This window comes from Hyperolius riggenbachi, chromosome 2, assembly GCF_040937935.1.
Source record: "Hyperolius riggenbachi isolate aHypRig1 chromosome 2, aHypRig1.pri, whole genome shotgun sequence".
NCBI classification, from domain to species: Eukaryota; Metazoa; Chordata; class Amphibia; order Anura; family Hyperoliidae; genus Hyperolius; species Hyperolius riggenbachi.
Genome location: NC_090647.1, coordinates 564,440,085 through 564,464,635, shown reverse-complemented (window position 1 = coordinate 564,464,635; position 24,551 = coordinate 564,440,085). Strand labels below are relative to the sequence as shown.

Sequence of the window (24,551 nt, the reverse complement as noted above, 5' to 3'; positions counted from 1 at the left end):
CAATGTGGGTTCAATTATAGGCAGGCCTCTTGCACAATCCCCTCTGCGCTGTGCCTGGGGGGGGGGGGGCCGTGACAAACTCATAGATAAACACAGAGATCATCAGGCCCTCCAGGTGGACATGAGAGGAGACACGGACTGCCACTTATGTAACTTCATACAACTGAATACAGCCGAGGCCAGTTACTGGATAACCCGACACACTGACAGAGCAAACTTGCCACAGAATGGGCCTCATCCAGTTCACTTTCATTTATCTCCTAAGTTTTCTCCTTGGTGATATTTCACATCTTCTCAATAAAATGCCTTTTACAGTGAACCTGATGTCAGAACTTCCTCTCTGCTCTAAAATATAAGCAACATCATAATAACCTTTAAAGGGGCACTACGGCGAAAAATTGTAAAATTTAAAATACATGCAAACATAGACAAATAAGAAGTATGTTTTTTCCAGAGTAAAATGAGGCATAAATTACTTTTCTCCTATGTTGCTGTCACTTACAGTAGGTAGTAGAAATCTGACAGAAGCGACAGGTTTTGGACTAGTCCATCTCCTCATAGGGGATTCTCAGCACTGCTTTTATTCTTTATAAAGATATTTGCTAAAAAGGATATAAACAATGATGTTGGCCAGCTTCCCTGATCGCTACACAGTTTTTTGGCAGCTGGACAGAGCAACTGCCATTCACTAAGGCCTAGTGCACACCAGAGCGGTTCCGCTGCGGTTTGCGGCTGCGGATCCGCTTGGTCAATGTATCTCAATGGCCTAGTGCACACCAGAGCGGTTCTGCTGCGGTTTGCGATCCGCTTGCGGCTGCGGATCCGCTAGGGTAATGTATTTCAATGGCCTAGTGCACACCAGAGCGGTTCTGCTGCGGTTTGCGGGTGCGGATCCGCTAGGGTAATGTATCTCAATGGCCTAGTGCACACCAGAGCGGTTCCGCTGCGGTTTGCGATCCGCTTGCGGCTGCGGATCCGCTAGGGTAATGTATTACAATGGCCTAGTGCACACCAGAGCGGTTCTGCTGCGGTTTGCGATCCGCTTGCGGCTGCGGATACGCTCGGGTAATGTATTTCAATGGGGTGGTGTACACCAGAGCGGGAGGCGTTTTGCAGAAACGCATACTCCCGGGCTGCTGCAGATTTTGGATTGCGGAGGCGTTTCTGCCTCAATGTTAAGTATAGGAAAACCGCAAACCGCTCTGAAAAACGGCACTTCAGAGCGGTTTGCCAGGCGTTTTTTGTTACAGTAGCTGTTCAGTAACAGCTTTAGTGTAACAATACATGAAATCTACTACACCAAAAACGCGTCACAAAACCGCAAAATGCTAGGTGAAACGCTACAGAAAAAGAAAAAGCGTTTCAAAATCTGCTAGCATTTTGCGGATCTGCTAGCGGTTTTTGGTGTGCACCAGGCCTACGTGCTTTTGAAAATAAATAAATCCCTATGAATCCCCCATGAAGAGATGGACTAGTCCAAAACCTGTCACTTCTGTCAGATTCCTACTACCTACTGTAAGTGACAGCAACATAGGAGAAAAGTCATTTATGGCTCATTTTACTCTGGAAAAAGTGTACTTCTTATTTGTTTATGTTGGCACATATTTTATATTTTACACTTTTTTTTGCCATAGTGCCCCTTTAAAGAAAAACATTTCTTTCTTATAGCTGATACAACGGCTAAAATATATCTGCAGAGTGTCTACTTCCTGCTTTCATGGAAGCAGACATTGCCCCGTATGCAATTCAATTTTTCTCATGAGTTTTCTCCTAGGTGATATTTCACAACTTGTCATAAAATGCCTTTTAAACCATCAGCAAGAAAAGAAATTACTCAAAATAATGTTGTTAGTACTTTTCCACATACCGGTACTTTATTGTACTTTTTCAATTAAAATGTGATGAAAAGTTATTTTAAAGAAAAAGATAAAATATTCGCCTAGAAGTGAATTATTGCATGTGGGCCAAGGGTTAACATCCTGTGTTTATAAATTGGTTGGTTTGCTGAGGCAGCCAGCTGACGCAACTGAGAGATTAAATGACTACGTGTGATTAGACACAGATGAGGGGGGGATCAGGCAGGCTAAACTCTCTAAATACAAATAGGGTGCATTTCTCTGCTTTCCTTCTGTCCTGTACAAGAGTTCAGATCCACTATAAGCCACCAGCGAGCCAGAAAATATTCAGAATAATCTTGATTGTTCTTTCTCACCTACTTTTTAGTACTTCTTCAATTGCAGACTGCAGAAAAGTTATTTAAAGTGAACCTCCGGACTAAAAATTTACTCAGCAGCACTGAAAAGGCTCGGTGTTTCACAGCATCAGAACTTTGTTTTTTCTTACCAAAGCATCATTTTAGCTGAATTTTTAGCTAAGCTCCACCCATCAAAGAAAACTGCCCGGGCTTTTTTCCCTGATGCTGTGCAAAGCATGATGGGATTTCCTGTGTGGTTATTCATGTTGCCTAGCAACTGGGAGGGGTGATCAGCACACAGGACAGTTGGAACTGTGTCTCATGCTCCCTGTCACCTCCTTTCAACCAAAAAGATGGCTGCCATCATGAAATCACAAACATTTGCCTTTTCTTTTAAAATAGGGTGGGTAAGAGATTATATTACCTATCTATTTTAATTAACATAACTAATGTAACTTAATGACAGTATGTTTGTTTAGGCTGAAGTTCCTCTTTAAACATAAGATAAAATATGATTTCCTAGGAGAAAACTCAGGAGAAACCGTGAATTGGATCGGGCCCAATAATATCTTCTTCAAACCCGTATCCCGCTTACTAAATTTATCCCTAACATCACAACTTATAAGGTGCCCATTAATGGTACAATGGCCTCGATTCATAGAGCATTACCTCATGCGGTAATGCTGAAAACAGCAGACTTTACTGACCACTTAGCAAAATGTCAATTCATAAAGGCTGTTACCGCATGAAAACATGACATTACCGACCAGGGAGATAAATTACCGACTTGGCTGTAGTTACCGACAACACATGTCAGTAAATTGTCAGCAAATGTCAATTCATAAAGCCTGCAACAAGTGGTAAGCCTGGCGGTAGTTACCGACACCTCTGGTGAGGCGTTAACAAGTTACCGACACCTCTAGTGAGGCGTTAACAAGTTACCGACAGCTCTGACAGCTCTGATGAATGCAAAAGTGCAGAGAGCCGAAGTCTGTTTGAGTCATCAGTGGAGAGAGCCAGAGAGCCCTCTGTGTGAATCATTTGAGCAGGCAGGGAAAGACTGTGTGACTCATCTGTCTGAGTCATTTGTGGAGTCATTTCTGCAGGGCAAAAGAGAGAATCGGGACACTGCTCTACTCTACCGCTCAATGGGCTGCGGTAATTTACCGGCCTCCAAGGGCAGCTAGGGAAATCTTTATGAATTAGCACACAGACCGGTCACCGGGAGAATACAGAGTGCGGTATTTTCCCGACAACATTTTTCTTATCGCACTGCTGTTTATGAATCGAGGCCAATATCTTCCTCAGATGCCATTATTGGATCAGATTTGCAGGATTGTAAGTAATTGGAAGGTAATTATCAATTGTTACCATAAACAATCAATTAGGGCACGTTCTATCTTCAGATTCAATCATAAAATCCAACATTCCGACCAACAAAATTCTGCATTCCAATAGACCACAGAATCGTTTAATGTTTTGATATAGACCCCTTCAAACAACTTTTTCATCACTTTTGTGGCCAGAAACAGTCCCTATAGTATTTAAAATTTGCCTGCCCATTGGAGTCTGTGGTGGTTCGCAAGATTTGCCTATTTGCGAACATTTGCGGAAGTTCGCGTTCACGAACGGAAAATTCTATGTTTGCGACATCTCTGTTGTCTTTGGCTCTGTAGTTTTGAACTTCTGGATAAATGTGTTTCTGACATCACTCTAACGCCTGGTACACACTTTCAACTATGATTGGCCAATCACTGAGCGATTTTACTACCTCCATGCAGTAGGCTGCCTGCTCATTGCCTGCTGCAGCAATTGCCCCGTTTCCCTCGCATAAAGTCCTCTGGGGCATTTTGCAGAGATGATAGCAGGTTATCGGCAGGAAAGGAGATGCGTTGTGATCGATATTCCTCCAGGGAGCCTGGATTTTATATCCTGTCGATGGAATAGAAGTCTGGTTAGATCTAAGCTTGAAATCAGATGTTTCAGGCTTTTGCTCCACTGAGGCCGGACCAGACAGTGCAAGATCCACTCCAGTGCTCCGTTGGGGACCATAGAAGATGCTTTTCCACCATAGGGTTCTATTGGAAATGCATCCACTTATCCGGAAAATCGTGTAACTTGGTACTCGGTACACAGATCTGGTAAAGCCCGCAAATGTAAATGGTTCCTATACTTAACACAGGATCTGTTTGAATGTTTGTTCCTCTACTGATCTCTGATCCATAAATCACGGCCTTCTTTCCTCAAGTGTGGACCAGCCTACTGCTGGTAGGAGTTTTACTCCATTTAATTCATACATTGTTCTAAGTTCAAAGTTACGATCGCTTGGAGCTCTTTTACACAATCGCAAATGTACTGGTTTGCAATTTTGTGTAATGCGATTTTTGGTGTCCCCGAGTACTTCTAAAGACTCAGACCCGGATTTACCTCACAGGAGCCTATAGGCACGGATGTCCTGGCACCTTAGACTCCGCCCTCCATGAACCTACAACCTCCGCTGAACCACACTGCAAGTGTCCCAGCTGTCACCTCTCCCTTACTTCCCTTGCCCGTCATACGCAGCTACAGGTGCCCCTTAGTATTAGCAGGGGCGTAGCAATAGGGGTTGCAGAGGTAGCGACCGCATCGGGGCCCTTGGGCCAGAGGGGCCCCGAAGGGCCCTCCCTCGCCTACAGTATTAGCTCTCTATTGGTCCTGTGCTCATAATAATCACTTCTATAGATACTTTGAATAGTGGTAATCCTTAACAAACTGTTTCCCATCCTTTTCTTGCACCTCTGAAACTGTAGTTGCCCTTGGCAGGTTTTGGTGCGCCGTATCAATTGTTACGTATAGAGTGCTTGGGGGGGCCCCATTGTAAAACTTGCATCGGGGCCCACTGCTCCTTAGCTACGCCACTGAGTATTAGGTATCCAGAAGTACCCTCAGTATTAAGCAGCTACAGCTTCTCCCAAGTATTAAGTAGCTAGATGTGCCCCTGACTGAAGGGAGATCTGGTCAGTGGAATACAGAGAGCAGGGTGAGTAACCTCCCATTTACACTCTCATCAGGACTCTGCATAGAGAAGGAGGTACTAGGAGAGGGGAGTGAGCCGTCTTTCCATTCTCAGGCGCCTGTAGGCATGTGCCTCCAGTGCCTTATGGTAAATCCAGCCCTGGGAAGACGCACATGCACGAGCCCAGACCCACACGTGTGCAGTATGGATCCATTCATCTTCAGAAGCACTTGTGAAGCCTGCATGAGGACTCCTGAAGATCTATTCGGCCAAGCAAGTCAAATAAGTTCACCGTGGAACGGCACTGGAGCAAGGGGATGGATGGATAAGGCTCTATGGTACCCAGAACCTTCCCTCTACATAGGGGAGTAACCTAAAGAGAGTTCCCTCACTCCGGGTTCCCTTTATGTGTGACAGAAGCATTGCACAGATCTGTGTCTCCCCCACATATGCCGCCCACATGGAGGACGCTTCCCCAATCACACAAACACATGAAATATCAGCAGCTCTGCCTGAAGCTTCAGCACAATTTGAACAGCCTCGTTCATGTGTCTGATTGTAGCACAGATTATCTCACCTCTTACCGACCAATCGGGTACTTGTGCTAGCTGAGGTGGCCCCACAGGAGTGATTTTCTGACAGATACGATGACTTTGATTGTACAAGTCATTGACGATCCCTGCAAGCCCAATCATAAAACTGATTTCTGGCAGATTATTAACAGAAAGAGCGACGCTGGTGAATGTGCTTCAAGCAGGTGAGGGGAGGAGCAGCAGGGGATGGACGGCTGCACAACTTGCTTGCAGGGCCGGATTACTGACCAAGCAACCAAAGCAAATGATTGGGGGCCGATTCTACAGTTGAGATTGTATCATGTATGTGCACACCAACCAATCTTAACCGTTTACTGTGCTCACAGTGGATTCGCCTTCGGAAGTCTTTAGTGGATGAGTCTTGTATGGCAATTGTGGCATAGTAATACAGGATTGGCGGGTGTTTTTCACATACCCTCAGCCTTGGGCCACCAGCGGGGTGGGGCAGGTTCCTCAGGTGGCGGAAGTTGGGGGGCGGGACTCACCTGGCCGTGGGTGAGTGAAGGGGCGCCGAGCTGGATGGGGTAGCAGCCAGGAAGGCGGAGCAGCGGGCACAGTAGTGGGGAGGAGGGTCTAACTCCCCCTTCCTCACCTGAGGCTCCCCCATCCGCTCTCCCCCTTCAGTGATTTGCTCAAAATTCAATTAGTTCAGCCAGGCAGCAGGGAGCGAAATGACTCACCTACTTCCTGGATCTGGATTCCTTCCACCGCTCGCATCACTTCCTGCAATGCCGCCCACTGTACTTCGGTGAGTCAGTATAGAACCGGCCCTGCATACCCTTGTTCAATATTTGCCCCGAAAAATCCCTGAGCTACACAACTTCAGTGTGACACACCTGATGTATGCATACCTCCCAACTTTTAGAAATGAGGAAGAGAGACACTTAAGCCACGCCCCTGCCACACCCCTGATTACGCCCCTGTCACACCCCCCTAGTCACGCATACCATTAAGTTTTCATAAGAAAAATATGTCGTTTTATAATTTAAACCACACTGTTCCTTTTATCCTGGTTCACTTTCCTTCATATTAACATTTTAAAATTAGTAATATATCAATTTAAAGGATGGGAATAAAGTTTAGAGTCAATCAAACACATTTTACTAGAGAAATATATATATTTACATAGAAAGAGAGACACAGTCCTGAAAGAGGGACAAATGAGGGGGAAAGAGGGACAGAAGGACAGGGCTCCCAAAGAGGGACAGTTGGGAGCTATGTGTATGACTGTGGCTGTGGATCGGCAAACCTCACGTCACTGTGAATATTTCCTTCTCTTTTGTAAAGCAAACTTGAATTTCACTGTCTCCCAGAAGATCCTACCTCAGCCATGTTCTACAGACGCTGCGTCCTCTCATCTTGCTGGCCAGAGCTGCAGGCTCCGCTCTCTGTCATCTGTACACAGTCCTCTCTGCCGGTCAGATGTATCTGAGCCAGAGCTGTATATAGGACAAAGATATACTGTAACCCAGAACTGAACTTCCTCCCAATCAGTAGCTGGTACCCCCTTTCCCACGAGAAATCTTCACCTTTTTTCAAACAGATCATCAGGGGGGTCTGTATGGCTGATATTGTGGTGAAACCCCTCCCACAGTGTGATGTCAGGACCATGGCCCTGACAGTTTCCTGTCTGTGAACCTCGTTGGATTGTGGGAAATAATGGCTCATTCCAACTGCCAAGCAAGCAGTATCTCCCTCTGTGCACAGAACTCTCAGTAAGGAACATTCCGTACAGATCACCTGGCAGAACTAAATGTCACCACCAGTGATACATTTCAGAATGTAAATCACTTAGCGATTGTGTTTTTGCATATCGCTTTTTTGCGTGATTTTGACAGAATGTGCATCACTCCTCCAAGCTCATTCACTCAAAAAATGCTGCATGTAGCCCATTTGTAATATTACATAAGTCACCACGCTGCAATGAAAATACACTGGGGTTGATTCGCTATAACAAATAGCGTGCCTTATCAGAGTTAAAATGCATTACTAGAGCTTACATACCTTATCAGAGTTAATGTGTCTTATCAGAGTAGCATAGCGAGTGTTACAAACTTATGCCTGCTAATTGGCAATGAGGAGAGCTCCACTTGTCCTGCCCTGAGCCCCTGCGGGTCCAGTCACTATAAAGGGGAACTGAAGTAAGTAAGTATACGGAGGCTGCCATATTTATTTCCTTTTAATCAATACCAGTTGCCTGGCAGCCCTGCTGGTCTATTTCTCTGCAGTAGTATCTGAATTACACCAGAAACAAGCATGCAGCTAGTCTTGTCAGATCTGACATTAAAGTCTGAAACACCTGATCTGCTGCATGCTTGTTCAGGGGCTATGGCTAAAAGTATTAGAGGCAGAGGATCAGCAGGGCTGCCAGGCAACTGGTATTGCTTAAAAGGAAATAAACATGGCAGCCTCCATATACCTCTCTCTTCAGTTGTCCTTTAAAATGACATTATCCCTACACTTTGAGTGGACCATTAGGCTGCCTTGACAGGAAACTTGACAGGCAGCCTATTGGGCCAATTTCATTGGCTCCTGGCCCTGTCTATCAATGTAAGCCGCTCCCATTGGCTTACATTGATAGACAGGGTCAGAAGCCAATATAAGTGGCTCCTGACCGGCTCAGAGGAACTCTCATAGAGACGGCAGAGTGGGTGGCCCAAGTTCCCGACATGCATCAGTGACGGCGTTTTGTGGATCTGCTAGAGGGTTTTGGTGTGCACTGGGCCATAGTCAGGGAGATGTAAATACTTCTAGCTTGTATGCAAATTTAATTGCACTTCCTGCATCATCTCACAATGCTAATGCACCACTCTCCAGGAGGCGTGTCAGGAAGTAATCCGGGATAGGCTGAGCAGGGGTGCTGGGCAGATAATGTGAGAGGGGCTTCAGTGTGACATCACTGACTCTGAAAGGCTGATGTCACTTGTCAGTCTGTAGACCTGTTGGACATCCAGTGACAATATAACAGTAACTCCCTCCTGTTGTCATCCCTATACAGGAAGTTCAGCCATATTGTATCTTCAGCCTCTCCTGGTGGAAAATACAAGTGATAACAGACGAGAAAAAGGTCCAATATCTTCATTAAGCTTTATACATATATGGGTAGATAATGTCCATTTTTACATTTGTCCAGAGTTTCTCTATGATACAAGGAATACACATGATCAAAAAGATTAACCTCCCTGGCGTTACGATTATTTCCAGATTTAGGGTCGAAAAGCCGTGCAATTTTTCACAAGCTTTTAGACCCCAAAAACAAGAAAAAAACAAAAACAAACATAGCTCTGCAGCAGCTCCTGCATATAACTACCTCAGGCACGGGATAACCACTCTGAGCTGTGGATTTTTGTCCCGAGCCTGACTCAGGATTACCACTAAGAAGGTTATAGAACAATCGTAGTGAGAGGGATAAGGAGGCTGCCATATTTATTTCATTTTAAGCAATACCAGTTGCCCGGCAGCCCTGCTGATCTATCTGGCTGCAGTAGTATCTGAATCACACCAGACACAAGCATGCAGCTAGTCTTGTCAGATCTGACAATAATGTCAGAAACACCTGTTCTGCCGCATGCTTGTTCAGGGGCTATGGCTAAAAGCGTTAGAGGCAGAGGATCAACAGGATAGCCAGGCAACTAGTATTGCTTAAAAGGAAGTAAATATGGCAGCCTTTATATACCTCTCACTACAGTTGTCTTTTCCTCCACACGACAGTGCAGAACGGGCAGGAAGACGGATTGGCTGCAGGGGAGATCTCTGCAGAACTCTCTGGTCAGAGCACCCAATCACGGGGGGAGGGGCAGGCACAGGGTTTGTGAGGGTGTCGGGCTTCAGACTGTATATTAGCACCACTCCCACTGTACAGAAGAAGTAAAATATTAAAGGGAATCTGAAGTGAAAATAAACTTATGATATAATGATTTGTATGTGCAGTACAGCCAAGAAATAGAACATTAACAGTAAAGATAGGAGTCTCATATTGTTTCCAGTACAGGAAGAGTTAAGAAACTTCAGTTGTTATTTATGCAAAAGATCTTCTTTGAGCTCTCTGACTAATTTAGTCAGAGCGCAGTGCTAATTTCTGAAGCACTTATAAATCAAAGAAACAGTAAAAAACAACTTCAGATAAGATTTTACTGCGGGGAGGTGAAAGGGTCATTAGCGCTGCTCTGTTTCATAGTTTAAAATGCAGAGTGTAGTTAGTAAACTGCAAATATTAGAGAATGATACAAGGTTATAAAAAAAACTATATAACTGAAAATAAAAATATAAGACTGTTTTCTTTACTACTAATGCTCTAATAATTATCCGTACTAGACATACAATTCATAAAATCATACGTTTTTTTTTCACTTCAGTGTCACTTTAAATGGATCTATACTACTTCAAAAAAAGAGCCCATCGCCACCATGATCTCACTGCAGCACGCTTAGGATTTAGCTGCATTTCCTGGGATTTTTTTCTGTCTTGAAGGTTTTTCCATAATTCAGGGATTTCCTGTGATCAGCGCAGACGTGCCGGATGTGTAGAGTCTGTACAGAGTGCCTGCAGCCGCAGGACCGGCGTCATACACCGCAGAGAGTACAGAGAAGCCCCCCGATGTCTCAGTACTGGGGGACAGCCACTCTCATCTCTTCTGCTGCTCCACGCTGTACCTCAGTCATAATGCACGCTCTTAAACGATCCACCGCCAAATCTCTTCCGATCTGTGAACCCCGAAATCTGAGAACAGGAAGGACAACACACACAAGATAATATCAAAAGGTTTCCAATATCAGCACAAAAAATAGCATACGATGGGAACATTAGAGTGTAAGCTCCTCTGGTGCAGAGACTAATGGGAATAGATCAGTGATCTCTGTACAGCACTGTGGTATATGTCAGAGCTATATGTGTATTATAATAATAATAATAATAATAATAGTGTGTGACTGTGGTGAGGACATTAGAGTGTAAGCTCCTCTGGTGCAGAGACTAATGTGAATGGATCAGTGATCTCTGTACAGCACTGTGGAATATGTCAGAGCTATATAAATGTATAATAATAACAGTGTGTGCAGATCGGATGAACACGTGTCAGGACAGACGATGAAGGCATCGGGATGGACATCTGCGCCCCTCCATGAATGGTGAGAGCTGGGCATGGTCTCCGGAACTGGCACAGTGAGGGGTGGGAGGCCTTCTGCTCCCTCTCACAGACGGGTGGCAGGATTGGACTTGGCTGCGGAAGATTTGCAGACTCATCCATGGATTGCAGGATCTCCACCTGTCCCTGATTAGCTGACAGAGCGCTCCACTGCCAGGTGGGATAAGAACATCCTCAGCACTGCCCCCTGCAGGGCCATTCATGTGCAGGAAAACACAACATTCTGACTAGTGATGATCAGAACGTCTTTCCTGCCTGCATAATACAAGGGGGTGCTGAGAAGCTCCTGGCTTTGCTCCCTAACAGATGAAATAGAAAAATATCTTAGCGTGTAACTGTGCAAATATCAGGTGTTTGCTATTCATAAAACTGCTTCTTTGAGGATGTTTTGTTTTTAACTTGTATCTGCAGAGCGAATCTTAAAGTGTAACTGTCGGGCATAAAATAAAAAATCAATTCTTTATTTTTATCTGGTAAACAAGTAATAAGGATGCTAACCAGGCAATCCAAAAGTTAAAAATCACTCTTATTTTTCTTCTACATTCCCCAGTTTTCCTGGCTCTTATTTGGTACATCTGCCACACAAAGGAAGTTGCAGGGCATGCTGGGTTTTCTTTTTTTCTTCTTTACGTTCCCCTCAGACTTAACTAATGCAGCCTGACTGGCTGAAGCCTCTCTCCCTCCTGTTTTCCCCTCCCACACCTCTGTTTCTCTCTGATTAGCCAATATTTCTCATGCTGAGACAATGCACTTTCTATTGCAGAGCTGGGTGGGAGTGTCTGAAGACTGGGAGGGGGGCGGGCAATTCATACACAGACAGAGTAAGAGAGGAAATTATGTCAGGATTGGCTTCAAGATAGACACAGACAAATTGAAAATCCTAGGAAGGATTGTCTCTTTTTTACTATAGAAAACTCTCTTGTCTCTTATAAAGTAAACACCGACAAGTTGTAAGTAGGATTGATACTATGTGGCCACGTTTGGTGTCACGTGACTTCAGGTCTATATGGTCACATGTCTACAGTGTCACGTGACTTCAGGTACCCTCTCAGACTGTCAGCAATGAATAGAGATGCCCCCACACATACCCCTTATTAGACACAGGCCTGGTTTACCCAGCATCTCCAGAAATCAGTAGTGATCCAGCAATACCTGGACAGGATCAATTAATGATTATCTCCCATTAGTGGTTAGAATTTACCACTGTCACTTGGGTCATATCAGATGTTTTACTGACCTCAATCACCACTCTGCTCCAATATGACCCAGGCATCATGTATGAGGGGGACCCGTCACCCTATAAGGGTTGGGACTCGCTCCTTGGAGCGATGTGGGGAGAAGGCTGTACAGACACACCGCAAGGCTTTAGGCTAGAGATGCATTCTGTTGCTATGAAGGGTGTAGGAGTGCCGATGGAGCGTCACACAGTGGGCGGGGTGAGTGGGCAGAGCAATGGCCAGCGTTCGGAGGATCACTGACTGACGTGCCGAGGTGGGTGGAGGGCTGCTGTACACACACTACACTCTTGTTGGAGGCGGTCCTTATTGGCTGAGATTGATCTAGTGTGTGTACAGAGCGCAACTGTCTTATCAGAAGTCCCCTGGAGACACCTCACCTTGTCTTACAGCATTACAAGCAATATAGACTCACCGTGCTGGCGTCTCTGGAGTAATACCGCTTCTCTATCACCTGCGAAGGAAAACATTCAGTTAGAAGAGATGCCAAGTACAGTTTCCAACAGACAAGCAGCCAGTCTGGGTACTGAGTATTAGAATACGTCCGGCCTATGGGGGTGTGTCCTGTCCGCCTGCACAGAACACTCCTGTAGACGGGAGCATGACCGCGAGCGGTGCGGGCGCGCGCTCGTGCATGGGCAGTAGCTGCTGGTCTTGCTGGGTCGGCAGCTGCTACGGAGGGGACCCCCAGTAACCCGCTGAGAGCGCAGCTGCGGCGTGGGACACATAAGCTTCCAGGGGCTGGAGAAAGCCCCAGGTAAGTACATTTTTCATTTGCCTGATGTTTTCCTTAAGAGTATTTGTACTCTATAATTGTATATAAATGCTTAATACTTTTTCAGGTTTATATAGGATTTACCATAGTTTTTATCTCAAAACTTAGTATAATAGATTGGCCCTACGCAAATTCCCCCAGAGGTACGTGTACCACCAGCCCGATCCAATGCACTTTTTCTCTCAGGCGATATTTTCACATCTTATTAATAAACTGCCTTTTAAAGGACAACTGTAGTGAGAGGGATATGGATGCTGCCATATTTATTTCTTTTTACGCAATACCAGTTGCCTGGCAGCCCTGCTGATCCCCTGCCTCTAATACTTCTTAAAGGACTTAAGAGCCCAAAACAGTAAAAAAAAAAAAAAAAAGTCTGTACCTGTATGAAGTTGTAAGGCACGGAGAACGCCATCCACGCCCTCCGTGCAGCTCCGCCGGGTCCCCGCTGCTTATGCTCCCCCCAGCCAGACCCCGACCCCACAGCCCGGGTCAGCTCTCCTGCCTCCTCAAATATGGCCGCCGGAGGAGGCCGCAGCTGCGCAGTCCGCACCGACGCGAATGCGGCTGCGCAGCTCTAGGGCCTCCCTCCCATCGGTGCGGACTGCGCAGCCGCAGCCTCCTCCGGCGGCCATATTTGAGGAGGCAGGAGAGCCCGACCCGGGCTCCGGCCGGGGGGTGCATAAGCAGCGGGGACCCGGCAGAGCTGCATGGAGGGCGCGGATGGCATCCTCCGTGTCTTCCAACTTCATACAAGTACAGACATTTTATTTACTGTTTTGGGCTCGTAAGTCCTTTAAAGAGACTCTAACAAAAAAAAGTTCCCCTGGGGGGTACTCACCTCGGGAGGGGGAAGCCTCAGGGCCCCAATGAGGCTTCCCCCTCCCCTGTAGCTGCAGGCAGTCCAGCGCTGGCTCCCCCGAAGCGCCCCGCAATCCTCCCCCGACAAGCCTGACAAGGCTTGCTATATTTACCTTTCCTGGCTCCAGCGGGGGCGCTGTTGCGACTCTCAGCATGGAGATAGGCAGAAATAGCCGATCTCTGTCTGGTCCGCTCTACTGTGTAGGTACAGGAGACTTGCGCTGTGCAGTAGAGCGGCCCGACAGCGATCGGCTATCTCCACCTATCTCAGAGCAGAGAGCCGATACTGCGCCTGCACTGGAGCCGGGAAGGTAAATATTTACATCCCCGCTGTTCGGAGGGGCACAGCGAGACCACCGTGGGACACAGGAGGACGGGGGAAGCGTCGATAGGATCCAGAGGCTTCCCCCACCCGAGGTGAGTACCCCCAGGGGAACTTTTTCTCGTTACTTGTTTTATTTAACTATAGATCCTAAACAAGCATGCAGCAGATCAGGTGTTTCCGAGACCTGCCAAGATTAGCCGCATGATTGTTTCTGGTGATATTTAGTCACTGCTGCAGCCAGATAGATCAGCAGGATAACCAGGCAACTGGTAATAAATATGGCAGCCTCCATATCCCTCTCAGTTCAGTTGTCCTTTAAAGTGAACCTGAGATGGTTCACTAGCTCCTATTTATGCTTATACTCCTCCAGCCACATGAGCACCGGGGCCTACCTCGCCGTCCTCTTCGGCCCCTCCGTTCTGCCGGGCAGTCATGGACTTGTGCACATGCGCGACCCGGCGTGCACCCTTCATCGCGCTCCCATGGCCTGGGAGCGCGACGTGTACGAGAGCGTGGCAGGTGTACAGAAGCCCACAACTGGCGGCGACTGACCGGATTAGCACCAGAACGGAGGGGCTGAAGAGGATGGAGAGGGAGGCCACGGTGGTTATGGGGATGGACAAAGCCCCAGGTGAGTATAAATAAAGGCCAGTGAACCATCTCAGGTGCCAGCAGCAAGTAAGATCAATTCTGTCAGGACTTTTTCACCTACTTTTTGGTTCTTTTTCAATTGCAGAAAAAGTATTTTAAACAGAAGATGAAAATTATCTCCTAGGAGAAAAAGTGAATTGGATCGGCCTCTTGTGTTGAGACCCTGAATAACAGAGAAAATAAAGCACACAAAATGCCAGCAAATAAACGTAGGGATGTGTGGCGAAATCACAGGGACAGTATAACAGCAATGTACAGAATATGATTTACTGTAACATAATCTACTCTGCTCCACAAGTGCAGCTACCCATGAATATGCAGTCATCTCCAGTATATATAAGAATTCGACGTATGTGCCAGCCTCACTTCTCCGAAGACCTCCGTCCAAGAGAACCCTCCAAAATCCTCTCCATCATTGCAGCATCCGTCTTCTGCTGATTACACTTCGGGATATTATAGAGTCATACCTCACGTAAGAGGTTGTCCAGATGACAGCGCTGTGCGTTTTACTGACTACGGTGATATGTGGATAATGTACTGTGCTGGGCTCATGTCTCACACAAGGCACCTGCAAGTCCATTAAAGAATGTCTTTTCTGAAATATTATTTGAATTTATTATATGAGATGAGTTATTTCTGGGCGTACGCTGGAGAGCAGAGATCAGGTCTCACTGCCGTGACGACAGTTCTCTGACCGAGGATTCAATCTTATCTATCGCAGCCGGTATCTTAAAGAGAACCCGAGGTGTGTTTAAAGAATGTTGTCTGCATACAGAGGCTGGATCTGCCTATACAGCCCAGCCTCTGTTGCTATCCCAAACCCCCCTAAGGTCCCCCTGCACTCTGCAATCCCTCATAAATCACAGCCGTGCTGTGAGGCTGTGTTTACATCTGTAGTGTCAGTCTCAGCTGCTCCCCCGCCTCCTGCATAGCTCCGGTCCCTGCCCCCGTCCCTTCCCTCCAATCAGCAGGGAGGGAAGGGATGCAGGCGGGGACTGGAGTTCTGCAGGAGGCGGGGAGAGCAGCAGACTGACACTATAGAGATAAACACAGCCAGCTCTGACAAGCTGTTTGTCAGCAGTGTGGCTGTGATTTATGAGGGATTGCAGAGTGCAGGGGGACCTTAGGGGGGTTTGGGATAGCAACAGAGGCTGGGCTGTATAGGCAGATCCAGCCTCTGTATGCAGATAATATTCTTCAAACCCACCTCGGGTTCTCTTTAAATTGGCCACAAGCCTAGTGATATAGCAGCCTGATTGACCATTCAATTCGCCAGTTTTATCAAATCAGATAAAAATCAGTGACGCGACAAGCATGCATAATTGACAATTCGAAATTGGTTAAATTATCGATCGAGCAAGCTGAAAAATCTTGGTCCGATGTAGTCGATCGGGTGCCCGACGGTCAGACATTCAATATAGCGATGATCTAGGATCGTGTCCCCCCAGATATACTGACCCTACCAGTACCCCGTGCAATCTCACCTGTCCAGCTGCGGCCACTCATGATCTTCCCCAATGTCTCCCGCAAGTGTTACTAGGCGTGTGACATCACATTACATGCCACATGGTATACGCACCATGGTGCTCCGTGGGACACTGGTGCTCAGGGGAGACAGCGGAGGAGACAGAGTCAGAGCATTTGGACAGGTGAGAGTGCAATGCAAGGGCATGGGGGGGGGGGGGGGGGGCAGGAAGGTTGGTGATTTACATTTGGTGGGTACTCAGGCAGGCAGAATAGGCTGCGTCACAAGGCTGACTCCCAAGATATTTTATGCTGAAGTCGAATGGGAATCGGCCATCAGAGAGGCATCTATCTAATGATGGAATCTGCTGCCCTATCGACCAATGTATGGCCACCTCGATACCCCATCGATTTGCGGCTGAAATTAGTAGAATTGTTTGATTGCAACTGATGGAAGATATTGTTCGATCAGAGGTGGGTCGTGAGCGCAGCGGCAGGGCTGTGGAGTCGGAGTCGAGGATCCGGGGCAATTTTGGGCACCCGGAGTCGGAGTTGGAGTCGTTGATTTCATAAACTGAGGAGTCGGAAGTCGGATTATTTTTTTTACAAAATCCACAGCCCTGTTAAGCATTAGACTAAGAAGTCGGAGTCAAGGAGTCGGGGCAATTTTGGGCACCCGGAGTCGTGGTTTCATAAACTGAGGAGTCAGAGTTGGAGTCGGAAGATTTTTGTACCGACTCCACAGCCCTGCGCAGCGGTAGTGGCAATTAATTCAGGGATTACTGACGTAGAGTGTTGGCAGCAGAGCTAACTATCACCTGTCCACTGGCGTGCCTCCCCCTGTGTCCAGTATCTTCTCTCCATGTCACGGCGCTCTATCCTCTGTCCTCTCTTCAGAGGCGCTGTGTCATGTGACAAACGCTAGAGGCAAAGCACTGGAGGCCTGGCGGCACACACACTGGACACACCTAGTGTTTGTCACATGACACAGGCGCCCTGGGAGAGAAGACACTGGGGGAGGTGTGCTGATGGGCAGGTGAAAGCTCTGCTGCCAACAGCAGTGGGGAGCACAGGCCTATAGGCACAGATGTCCTGGCACCCTAGACTCCGCCCTCCATGAACCAACAAACCCCGCCGAACCGCACCGCAAGTGTCCCAGCTGTCACTTCTCCCTTACTTGCCCATCATGGGTAGCTACAGGTGCTCCTTAGCATTAGGTAGCCACATGTACCCTCAGTATGAAGTAGCTAGAGGTGCTGATAGGGACTCTGCATAGGGAAGGAGGGAGGGAGACACTAGGGTAGGGGAGTAAGGATCCTTTTACACTTAATGCATTGGTATGCGTTAGTATACGTTTTTTCCATAGCAGTGCATTAAGAAAAAGCTTTCAGTTAAAATGCGTATAGTGTAAAAGAGGCCATAGGGAAACATGGACATTACTTGGAAAATCAATTTTCTTTCAGCTATAACTGAGACCAACCGACTGAGGGCCCTGAGCCGCCTATCCATCATCGGGCGCCTGTAGACACTTGCCTACAGTGCCTTATGGTAAATCCAGCCCTGGGGGATCACATTAGATGAGGGAGAGCTGAGAGCCGGACAGACAGCAGCGGCTTCATGCTGAAATCTATTAGAAAAAATCAGTGTACAGTGTGTAAGCAGCTCGTAGATCCCTCCCTGATCAGATTCAATCACAGAGGGATATAGCTGATGGTCGATATGAGGGCCATCTGCCAGTGTATGTGCATCTTTAAGGTGGTCATTAACGATACAATCTTTTTCATCCAACCTTACCATTTCTATGCAATATAAGGTAACTGCCTGAAGTATCCATTCAGTATATTCACTCAATTTACCCTTATACTACATAGATTTGGTAAGATTGGATGAAAAAGATTGGATCATTAGTGGCCAGCATTAGTTGTTTTTGATCCTCACAGCTTAAATGGCTGTAAACACCTGTACCTCCCCCGTCCTGCCTCTTTCACGACCCCCCCTCCCCCCAGTGATGTAATCCAGATCATAATCAATGCTTCTGTTCAGGAGTCATACATTATGGAGATAACTAGCAGATTTAAGGAGGGCAAAATTGTACTGAATTTCAGTAGGGAAGATTTTTGATTCCTTTTAGCCTATTAGAAAAATATTAGCCTGAATTCAAAGAGGACCTGTAATAAAAAATAAAAAAAAAAAGTTCCTCTGGGGGATACTTACCTCAGGAGCAGGAAGCCTGTGCATCCTAATGAGGTTTCCCCATCCTCTGCAGTAACTCTGATCCAGCGCTGGAGCCCCCCAAAGATCAGCTGACAAGCTTGTCGGCAGTTGCGCGCAGGCGCAGAACTATCTTCCCTCGCGCTCTGGCAGAAACAGCTGAGCCCGGCTGGCTCTGCTCTACTGCGCAGGCGCTAGCCGTGTGGACCAGATCGGGCTCGGCTATTTCTGTCGGATCCCGCGGGGGAAGATGGTACTGCGTCTGCGCTGGATCCAAAAGGTAAATTTCGCCGTCTGCAGCGGTCTGTTGGTCCAAGCGCTGGATCAGGGCTACTGCAGAGGATGGGGGAAGCATCATTAAGATCCAAGGTAAGTACCCCACAGGGGCACTTTTTTTTAAAATGACAGATTCTCTTTATCGAGAGATGATTAATACAAATCCCCCCCCACACACACACACAGACAGACATCTTACCTTATCGAAGAAGCGGCTGAGTTTGACGGCGTTGGATGATCCGGCGGCCAGGCAGCGCGTGCTCGTGCAATCCTGCACAGAGAGATGGTGAGTATGAGGCAGAGATCACTGATATCACATGACTCTCAGCTGTCTGCGGGTGATGCGTGAGGTTACCGACAGCAGGCTGGCTAATGAGACTACAACGCAGCGCTGTGGCGATTATCAGCTGCTCGTTGTAAAGCCTCATACACATGCCTGACTTAAGTTGCCCAATAACGATTGCCTCAGCTGACAATGAAGCCTGTGTATCCCGCAGGAGGCACCTGGCAGTAACACAGACCAGCAGTGGTGAATTCAGCAGAACACACCCCGCAGGAGGCACCTGGCAGTAACACAGACCAGCAGTGGTGAATTCAGCAGAAAACACCCCGCAGGAGGCACCTGGCAGTAACATAGACCAGCAGTGGTGAATTCAGCAGCACACATCCCGCAGGAGGCACCTGGCAGTAACACAGACCAGCAGTGGTGAATTCAACAGAACACACCCCGCAGGAGGCACCTGGCAGTAACACAGACCAGCAGTGGTGAATTCAGCAGCACACATCCCGCAGGAGGCACCTGGCAGTAACACAGACCAGCAGTGGTGAATTCAGCAGCACACACCCCGCAGGAGGCACCTGGCAGTAACATAGACCAGCAGTGGTGAATTCAGCAGCACACACCCCACGGGAGGCACCTGGCAGTAACATAGACCAGCAGTGGTGAATTCAGCAGCACACACCCCACGGGAGGCACCTGGCAGTAACACAGACCAGCAGTGGTGAATTCAGCAGCACACACCCCGCGGGAGGCACCTGGCAGTAACATAGACCAGCAGTGGTGAATTCAGCAGCACAGACCCCGTGGGAGGCACCTGGCAGTAACACAGACCAGCAGTGGTGAATTCAGCAGCACACACCCCACGGGAGGCACCTGGCAGTAACACAGACCAGCAGTGGTGAATTCAGCAGAACACACCCTGCAGGAGGCACCTGGCATTAACACAGACCAGCAGTGGTGAATTTAGCAGCACCTGGCAGTAATATAGACCAGCAGTGGTGAATTCAGCAGCACACACCCTGTAGGAGGCACCTGGCAGTAACACAGACCAGCAGTAGTCAATTCAGCAGCACACACCCCGCGGGAGGCACCTGCCAGTAACACAGACCAGCAGTGGTGAATTCAGCAGCACCTGGCAGTAACATAGACCAGCAGTGGTGAATTCAGCAGGACACACCCCACAGTGGCTGGATGGTGTAATGGTTAAGGGCTCTGACACAGGAGACCAGGGTTCGAATCTTGGCTCTGCCTGTTCAGTAAGCCAGCACCTATTCAGTAAGAGACCTTAGGCAAGTCTCTCTAACACTGCTACTGCCTATAGAGTGTGCCCTAGTGGCTGCAGCTCTGGTGCTTTGAGTCCGCCAGGAGAAAAGCGCGATATAAATGTTATTTGTCTTGTCTCACAGGAGGCACCTGCCAGTAACATAGACCAGCAGTGGTGAATTCAGCAGCACCTTGCAGTAACACAGACCAGCAGTGGTGAATTCAGCAGCACAGACCCCGCGGGAGGCACCTGGCAGTAACATAGACCAGCAGTGGTGAATTCAGCAGCACCTGGCAGTAACATAGACCAGCAGTGGTGAATTCAGCAGCACCTGGCAGTAACACAGATCTGCAGTGGTGAATTCAGCAGCACAGACCCCACGGGAGGCACCTGGCAGTAACATAGACCAGCAGTGGTGAATTCAGCAGCACCTACCAGATTGATCTCCTCGGCATTGAAGTCCTCAGCCAGGAAGGCGGTTCGGGTGAGAACCTCGTTGCGTTTGGCCTCTGGGATCTGGTCTAGTTTGGTACCGATAACCAGCAGAGGGATCTGGTTATCAGCAAAGTTTTCCCGATCGTAGTCCCTGCGGGTGAGAGTGGAAGACTATATTAGAGATGGTAAGTAATACAGGAAGACTAGAAATATGCCCCCGAATATCTTAATTTAAAATGGTAACACAGTTGGTCATGTGACCACTGATGGGCTTCCTAGCCTAAAGATTCTGGCTTGGCCATGCTGCACAGCCTTCTGGGAGGAGGTGTGGCACAGCTGTAGTTCACAACTCTCCCAGTCAGGCTGTGGGATGGGGTGTGAGCAGTAGGGAAAGGACACTCACCCATTGGTGACGAGCACTCCTGTTGGCTGCAGGTCTCTGTTGAGGGCTTCCAGTGACCAACGATACAGGTTCTGGGATGACTTCTTGTTGGTCAGGTCATGGACAAGCACGATACCTGAGGGCAGAAAGCCATAGCATTGAGGAAACGGCAAGGCCAGAGAGTTCCTGCAGCACATGACCACAGGAGACACAAACTCACCGTTGACGCCATTGTAGAAGACGGCCCTGGTGCTCTTCACACTGCTGGCACTGCCGACAGACCCTCCGACATCCCAGAGCTCAATATAAAAGGTCTTCTCTTCTGGCGTGCCCTCCCGGTATTCATGTAGCTGGAAGGACATTAAAGAAAGGGGGGGGGGGGGTCCTTTAGCAGCGTGGTTGTCTGTACAATAACAGATACTGCAAGGTGCCTTTAACTTGGTTAGAAACAATGAGAAGCCTGCCCTTTACAAGCCACAGAACACATTAGTGCACCACCCCTCCCTCCCCTGCAAACCACAAACCATAAACCATTGAGAGCATTGTTCCTGCCAACTGCCGGGCTCTCATTGGTCTATAAGAACAGGAAGAGGCGAGGCAGGGTAGACAAGGCCTCAATCCACCTCCTTGGGGTACAGGGAGGAAGAGGCGAGGCACGGTAGACAAGGCCTCAATCCACCTCCTTGGGGTACAGGGAGGAAGAGGCGAGGCACGGTAGACAAGGCCTCAATCCACCTCCTTGGGGTACAGGGAGGATCTGGATGTTACACAGTAAATACTCTGGCTATGACCTTGTGGAACCAGCACCATCCTGGTAGCCCCACCAGGCCCATCTCCATATATTACACCTCATTCATAAAGACAAGTCCTGAAAATTCCTGACACATTTCTGACCCTTCTCTGATAAGGATCACTTTAAAACGTTTACAAAGCATGAGTGCAGTTTGGATTGGAATATTCTGATGACCTCATCGGCCTAGCTGCACTATTCAGGGTACTTCGCCTCTTCTGATTGGAGGATGGCTGTCACTGTCTACCCTGCCCATTCCTGAGGACCGGGACTCACCCTCACATCAACGGAGCAGCCGACAGTCCAGGAGGGGTTCCCCAGCACCTGGTTCTGGCACAGCAAGTGGACAAGCGAGGACTTACCAACCCCTGCAAGAACAAAAAGTCTGATTACTGTAGATGCAAAAATTGTGGTCCCTGTAGGGACTGGTCACATACCGGCAGTGAGAATGATGGTGGTCCCTGCAGGGACTGGTCACATACCGGCCAGTGATAATGATGGTGGTTCCTTGCAGGGACTGGTAGTAATGGTGGAGGTCCCTGCAGGGACTGGTAGTAATGGTGCTGGTCCCTGCAGGGACTGGTGGTAATGGTGCTGGTCCCTGCAGGGACTGGTGGTAATGGTGCTGGTCCCTGCAGGGACTGGTGGTAATGGTGCTGGTCCCTGCAGGGACTGGTGGTAATGGTGCTGGTCCCTGCAGGGACTGGTGGTAATGGTGCTGGTCCCTGCAGGGACTGGTGGTGGTCCCTGCAGGGACTGGTGGTAATGGTGGTGGTCCCTGCAGGGACTGGCCGCATACCGGCCAGTGATAATGGTGGTCCCTGCAAGGACTGGTAGTAATTGTGGAGGTCCCTGCAGGGACTGGTAGTAATGATGGTGGTCCCTGCAGGGACTGGTAGTAATGATGGTGGTCCCTGCAGGGACTGGTAGTAATGATGGTGGTCCCTGCAGGGACTGGTAGTAATGGTCCCTGCTGGGATTAGTAGTAATGGTGGTGGTCCCTGCAGGGACTGTCTGGTAGTCATGGTGGTTCCTGCAGGGAATAGTAGTAGTATACATAGTAATGGTGGTAGTCCCTGCAGGGACTGGTAGTAATCATGGTAATGATAGTGGTCCCTGCAGGGAATAGTAGTATATATCGTAATAATGGTCACACAGTGCAGTATTAGTCCTCACCTGAGTCCCCCAGCACCAGCACCTTCACCCTATCCAGGGCCGCCATGTCAGAGCCGGACGCCCCGCCCCCTCCCGGATCTCCTCCCTGTCACCATAACAACCAGGACTCGCCGAGCTCCGATTAGCCCGAGCTAGCCCCGGCCCGCTAATGACCAAGCTGTGGGCGGAAGTGCAGACGTACGTACAGGGAGTTACAGGCGTGGAGATCCGCGGCGGCCATGTTTAGTGATGGCAGCGAGCCGCGGGAGCCGCAGAGACATCGCCCCTCCGGACACCTGATTCAAAGAGCGGGGGAGGCAGGCAAATACGAGGGGCTTTGTCTGTGGGGCACCCCGACTCGGGTACTGGCACCTTTGCCCTTTTCCAGTATGTCGCCCTGAGGAATGGTGACGTCACTGCTGAGCGCCGGGAGAGGGGGCGGGGCAGTGTGGTCGGTGTGGAGAAGCTGAAGAGGTGAGTGTGAGGTGCGGGGTTACTCAGGTGTCTGTCCGGGGAGGGAGAGAGTCCATGTGGGGGTTGCTCACCCCCAAACACCCCTTCCCCTGCATGCAACGACCCCTTGCCAGTCCCTCACTGTCTAATGACCCCCCCTCCCACCAGTCCTCACTGCCACATCTCCCCCCCTCACCAGTCCCCACTGCCACCCCCTCACCGTCTAATGCCCCCCCCCCGCCAGTCCCCACTGCCACCCCCTCACCGTCTAATGCCCCCCCCCCCCCCCCCGCCAGTCCCCACTGCCACCCCCTCACCGTCTAATGCCCCCTCCCCCAACCGGTGTTCCAACATTTTAGCATACCCGACAGAATAGCATACAAATGCTACTGAGCATGTTCAAAGTCATTTGGAACACCGGCATGCAACCACCCCTTGCCAGTCCCTACTGCCACCCCTCACCGTCTAATGCCACCCCTTCCCTATGCCCAACCAATTTTCTCCCATGCCTGTGCCTGATGCCCCCTTTCCCCCCGTCCTTTTGTGCCCAACCACCTTCCCCCATGACTGTTCCCAATGCCCCCACTCTCCACCTGCTTGTCCCCAACTACCCTGTGCCCGGGCCTCCCACTTACCACTTGTGTGTCACCAACCACCCATCTCCCGTGCCAAGCATTCGCTGGGCCGCCTCTCTGGCTAACCCTAACTGTCCCCACCAACTCCAATATGTCTAATTTCAACTTTGCAAGTGTTAAGGTGTCCATACATCAGGCCATGTATGGGCAGGTCGACCAAGAGACAGATCTCTCTCTCTCTCTCTCTGATCTTAGAGAGATCTGTTGGCTGGCCATACACCGCAGGCCGATTCCCGATCCATTTAATGCTGAAATCTATTGGGATCGTCTGAGACTGCCGCCTCGCCGTGCATATATGTGTATTTATACATTACCTGTCCTGTGTCGTGGTGCCCGTGCATCTTCCGAATCCGCCGCTCAACCGTTAACCACATACTTGCCGCCTGTGTGACGTCACACGCGCCGGCATGCTATTCGCTGGCAGCGTGTATGGGACT

At 48.9% G+C, this 24,551-nt stretch overlaps 2 protein-coding genes across 2 annotated transcripts in view; one reads left to right on the top strand and one right to left on the bottom strand.

The window, feature by feature from the left end:
* Positions 1-8,845: 8,845 nt before the first annotated feature.
* Positions 8,846-23,152, bottom strand: RABL3 (RAB, member of RAS oncogene family like 3). Its single transcript, XM_068270960.1, has 8 exons — positions 23,048-23,152; positions 22,148-22,239; positions 21,302-21,431; positions 21,103-21,217; positions 20,700-20,850; positions 18,920-18,991; positions 12,576-12,614; positions 8,846-10,501 (listed from the first exon to the last, which is right to left on the bottom strand). Exons 1-8 carry the CDS (start codon positions 23,091-23,093, stop codon positions 10,436-10,438), a joined length of 711 nt encoding a protein of 236 aa, XP_068127061.1. The 5' UTR covers positions 23,094-23,152; the 3' UTR covers positions 8,846-10,435.
* GTF2E1 (general transcription factor IIE subunit 1) overlaps positions 23,149-24,551 on the top strand; it is a 39,817-nt gene continuing 38,414 nt past the window's right edge. Inside the window, exon 1 of the mRNA XM_068270959.1 lies at positions 23,149-23,500. The gene's annotated coding sequence lies outside the window, so the exon portion shown is untranslated. The remainder of the gene's footprint in view (positions 23,501-24,551) is intronic.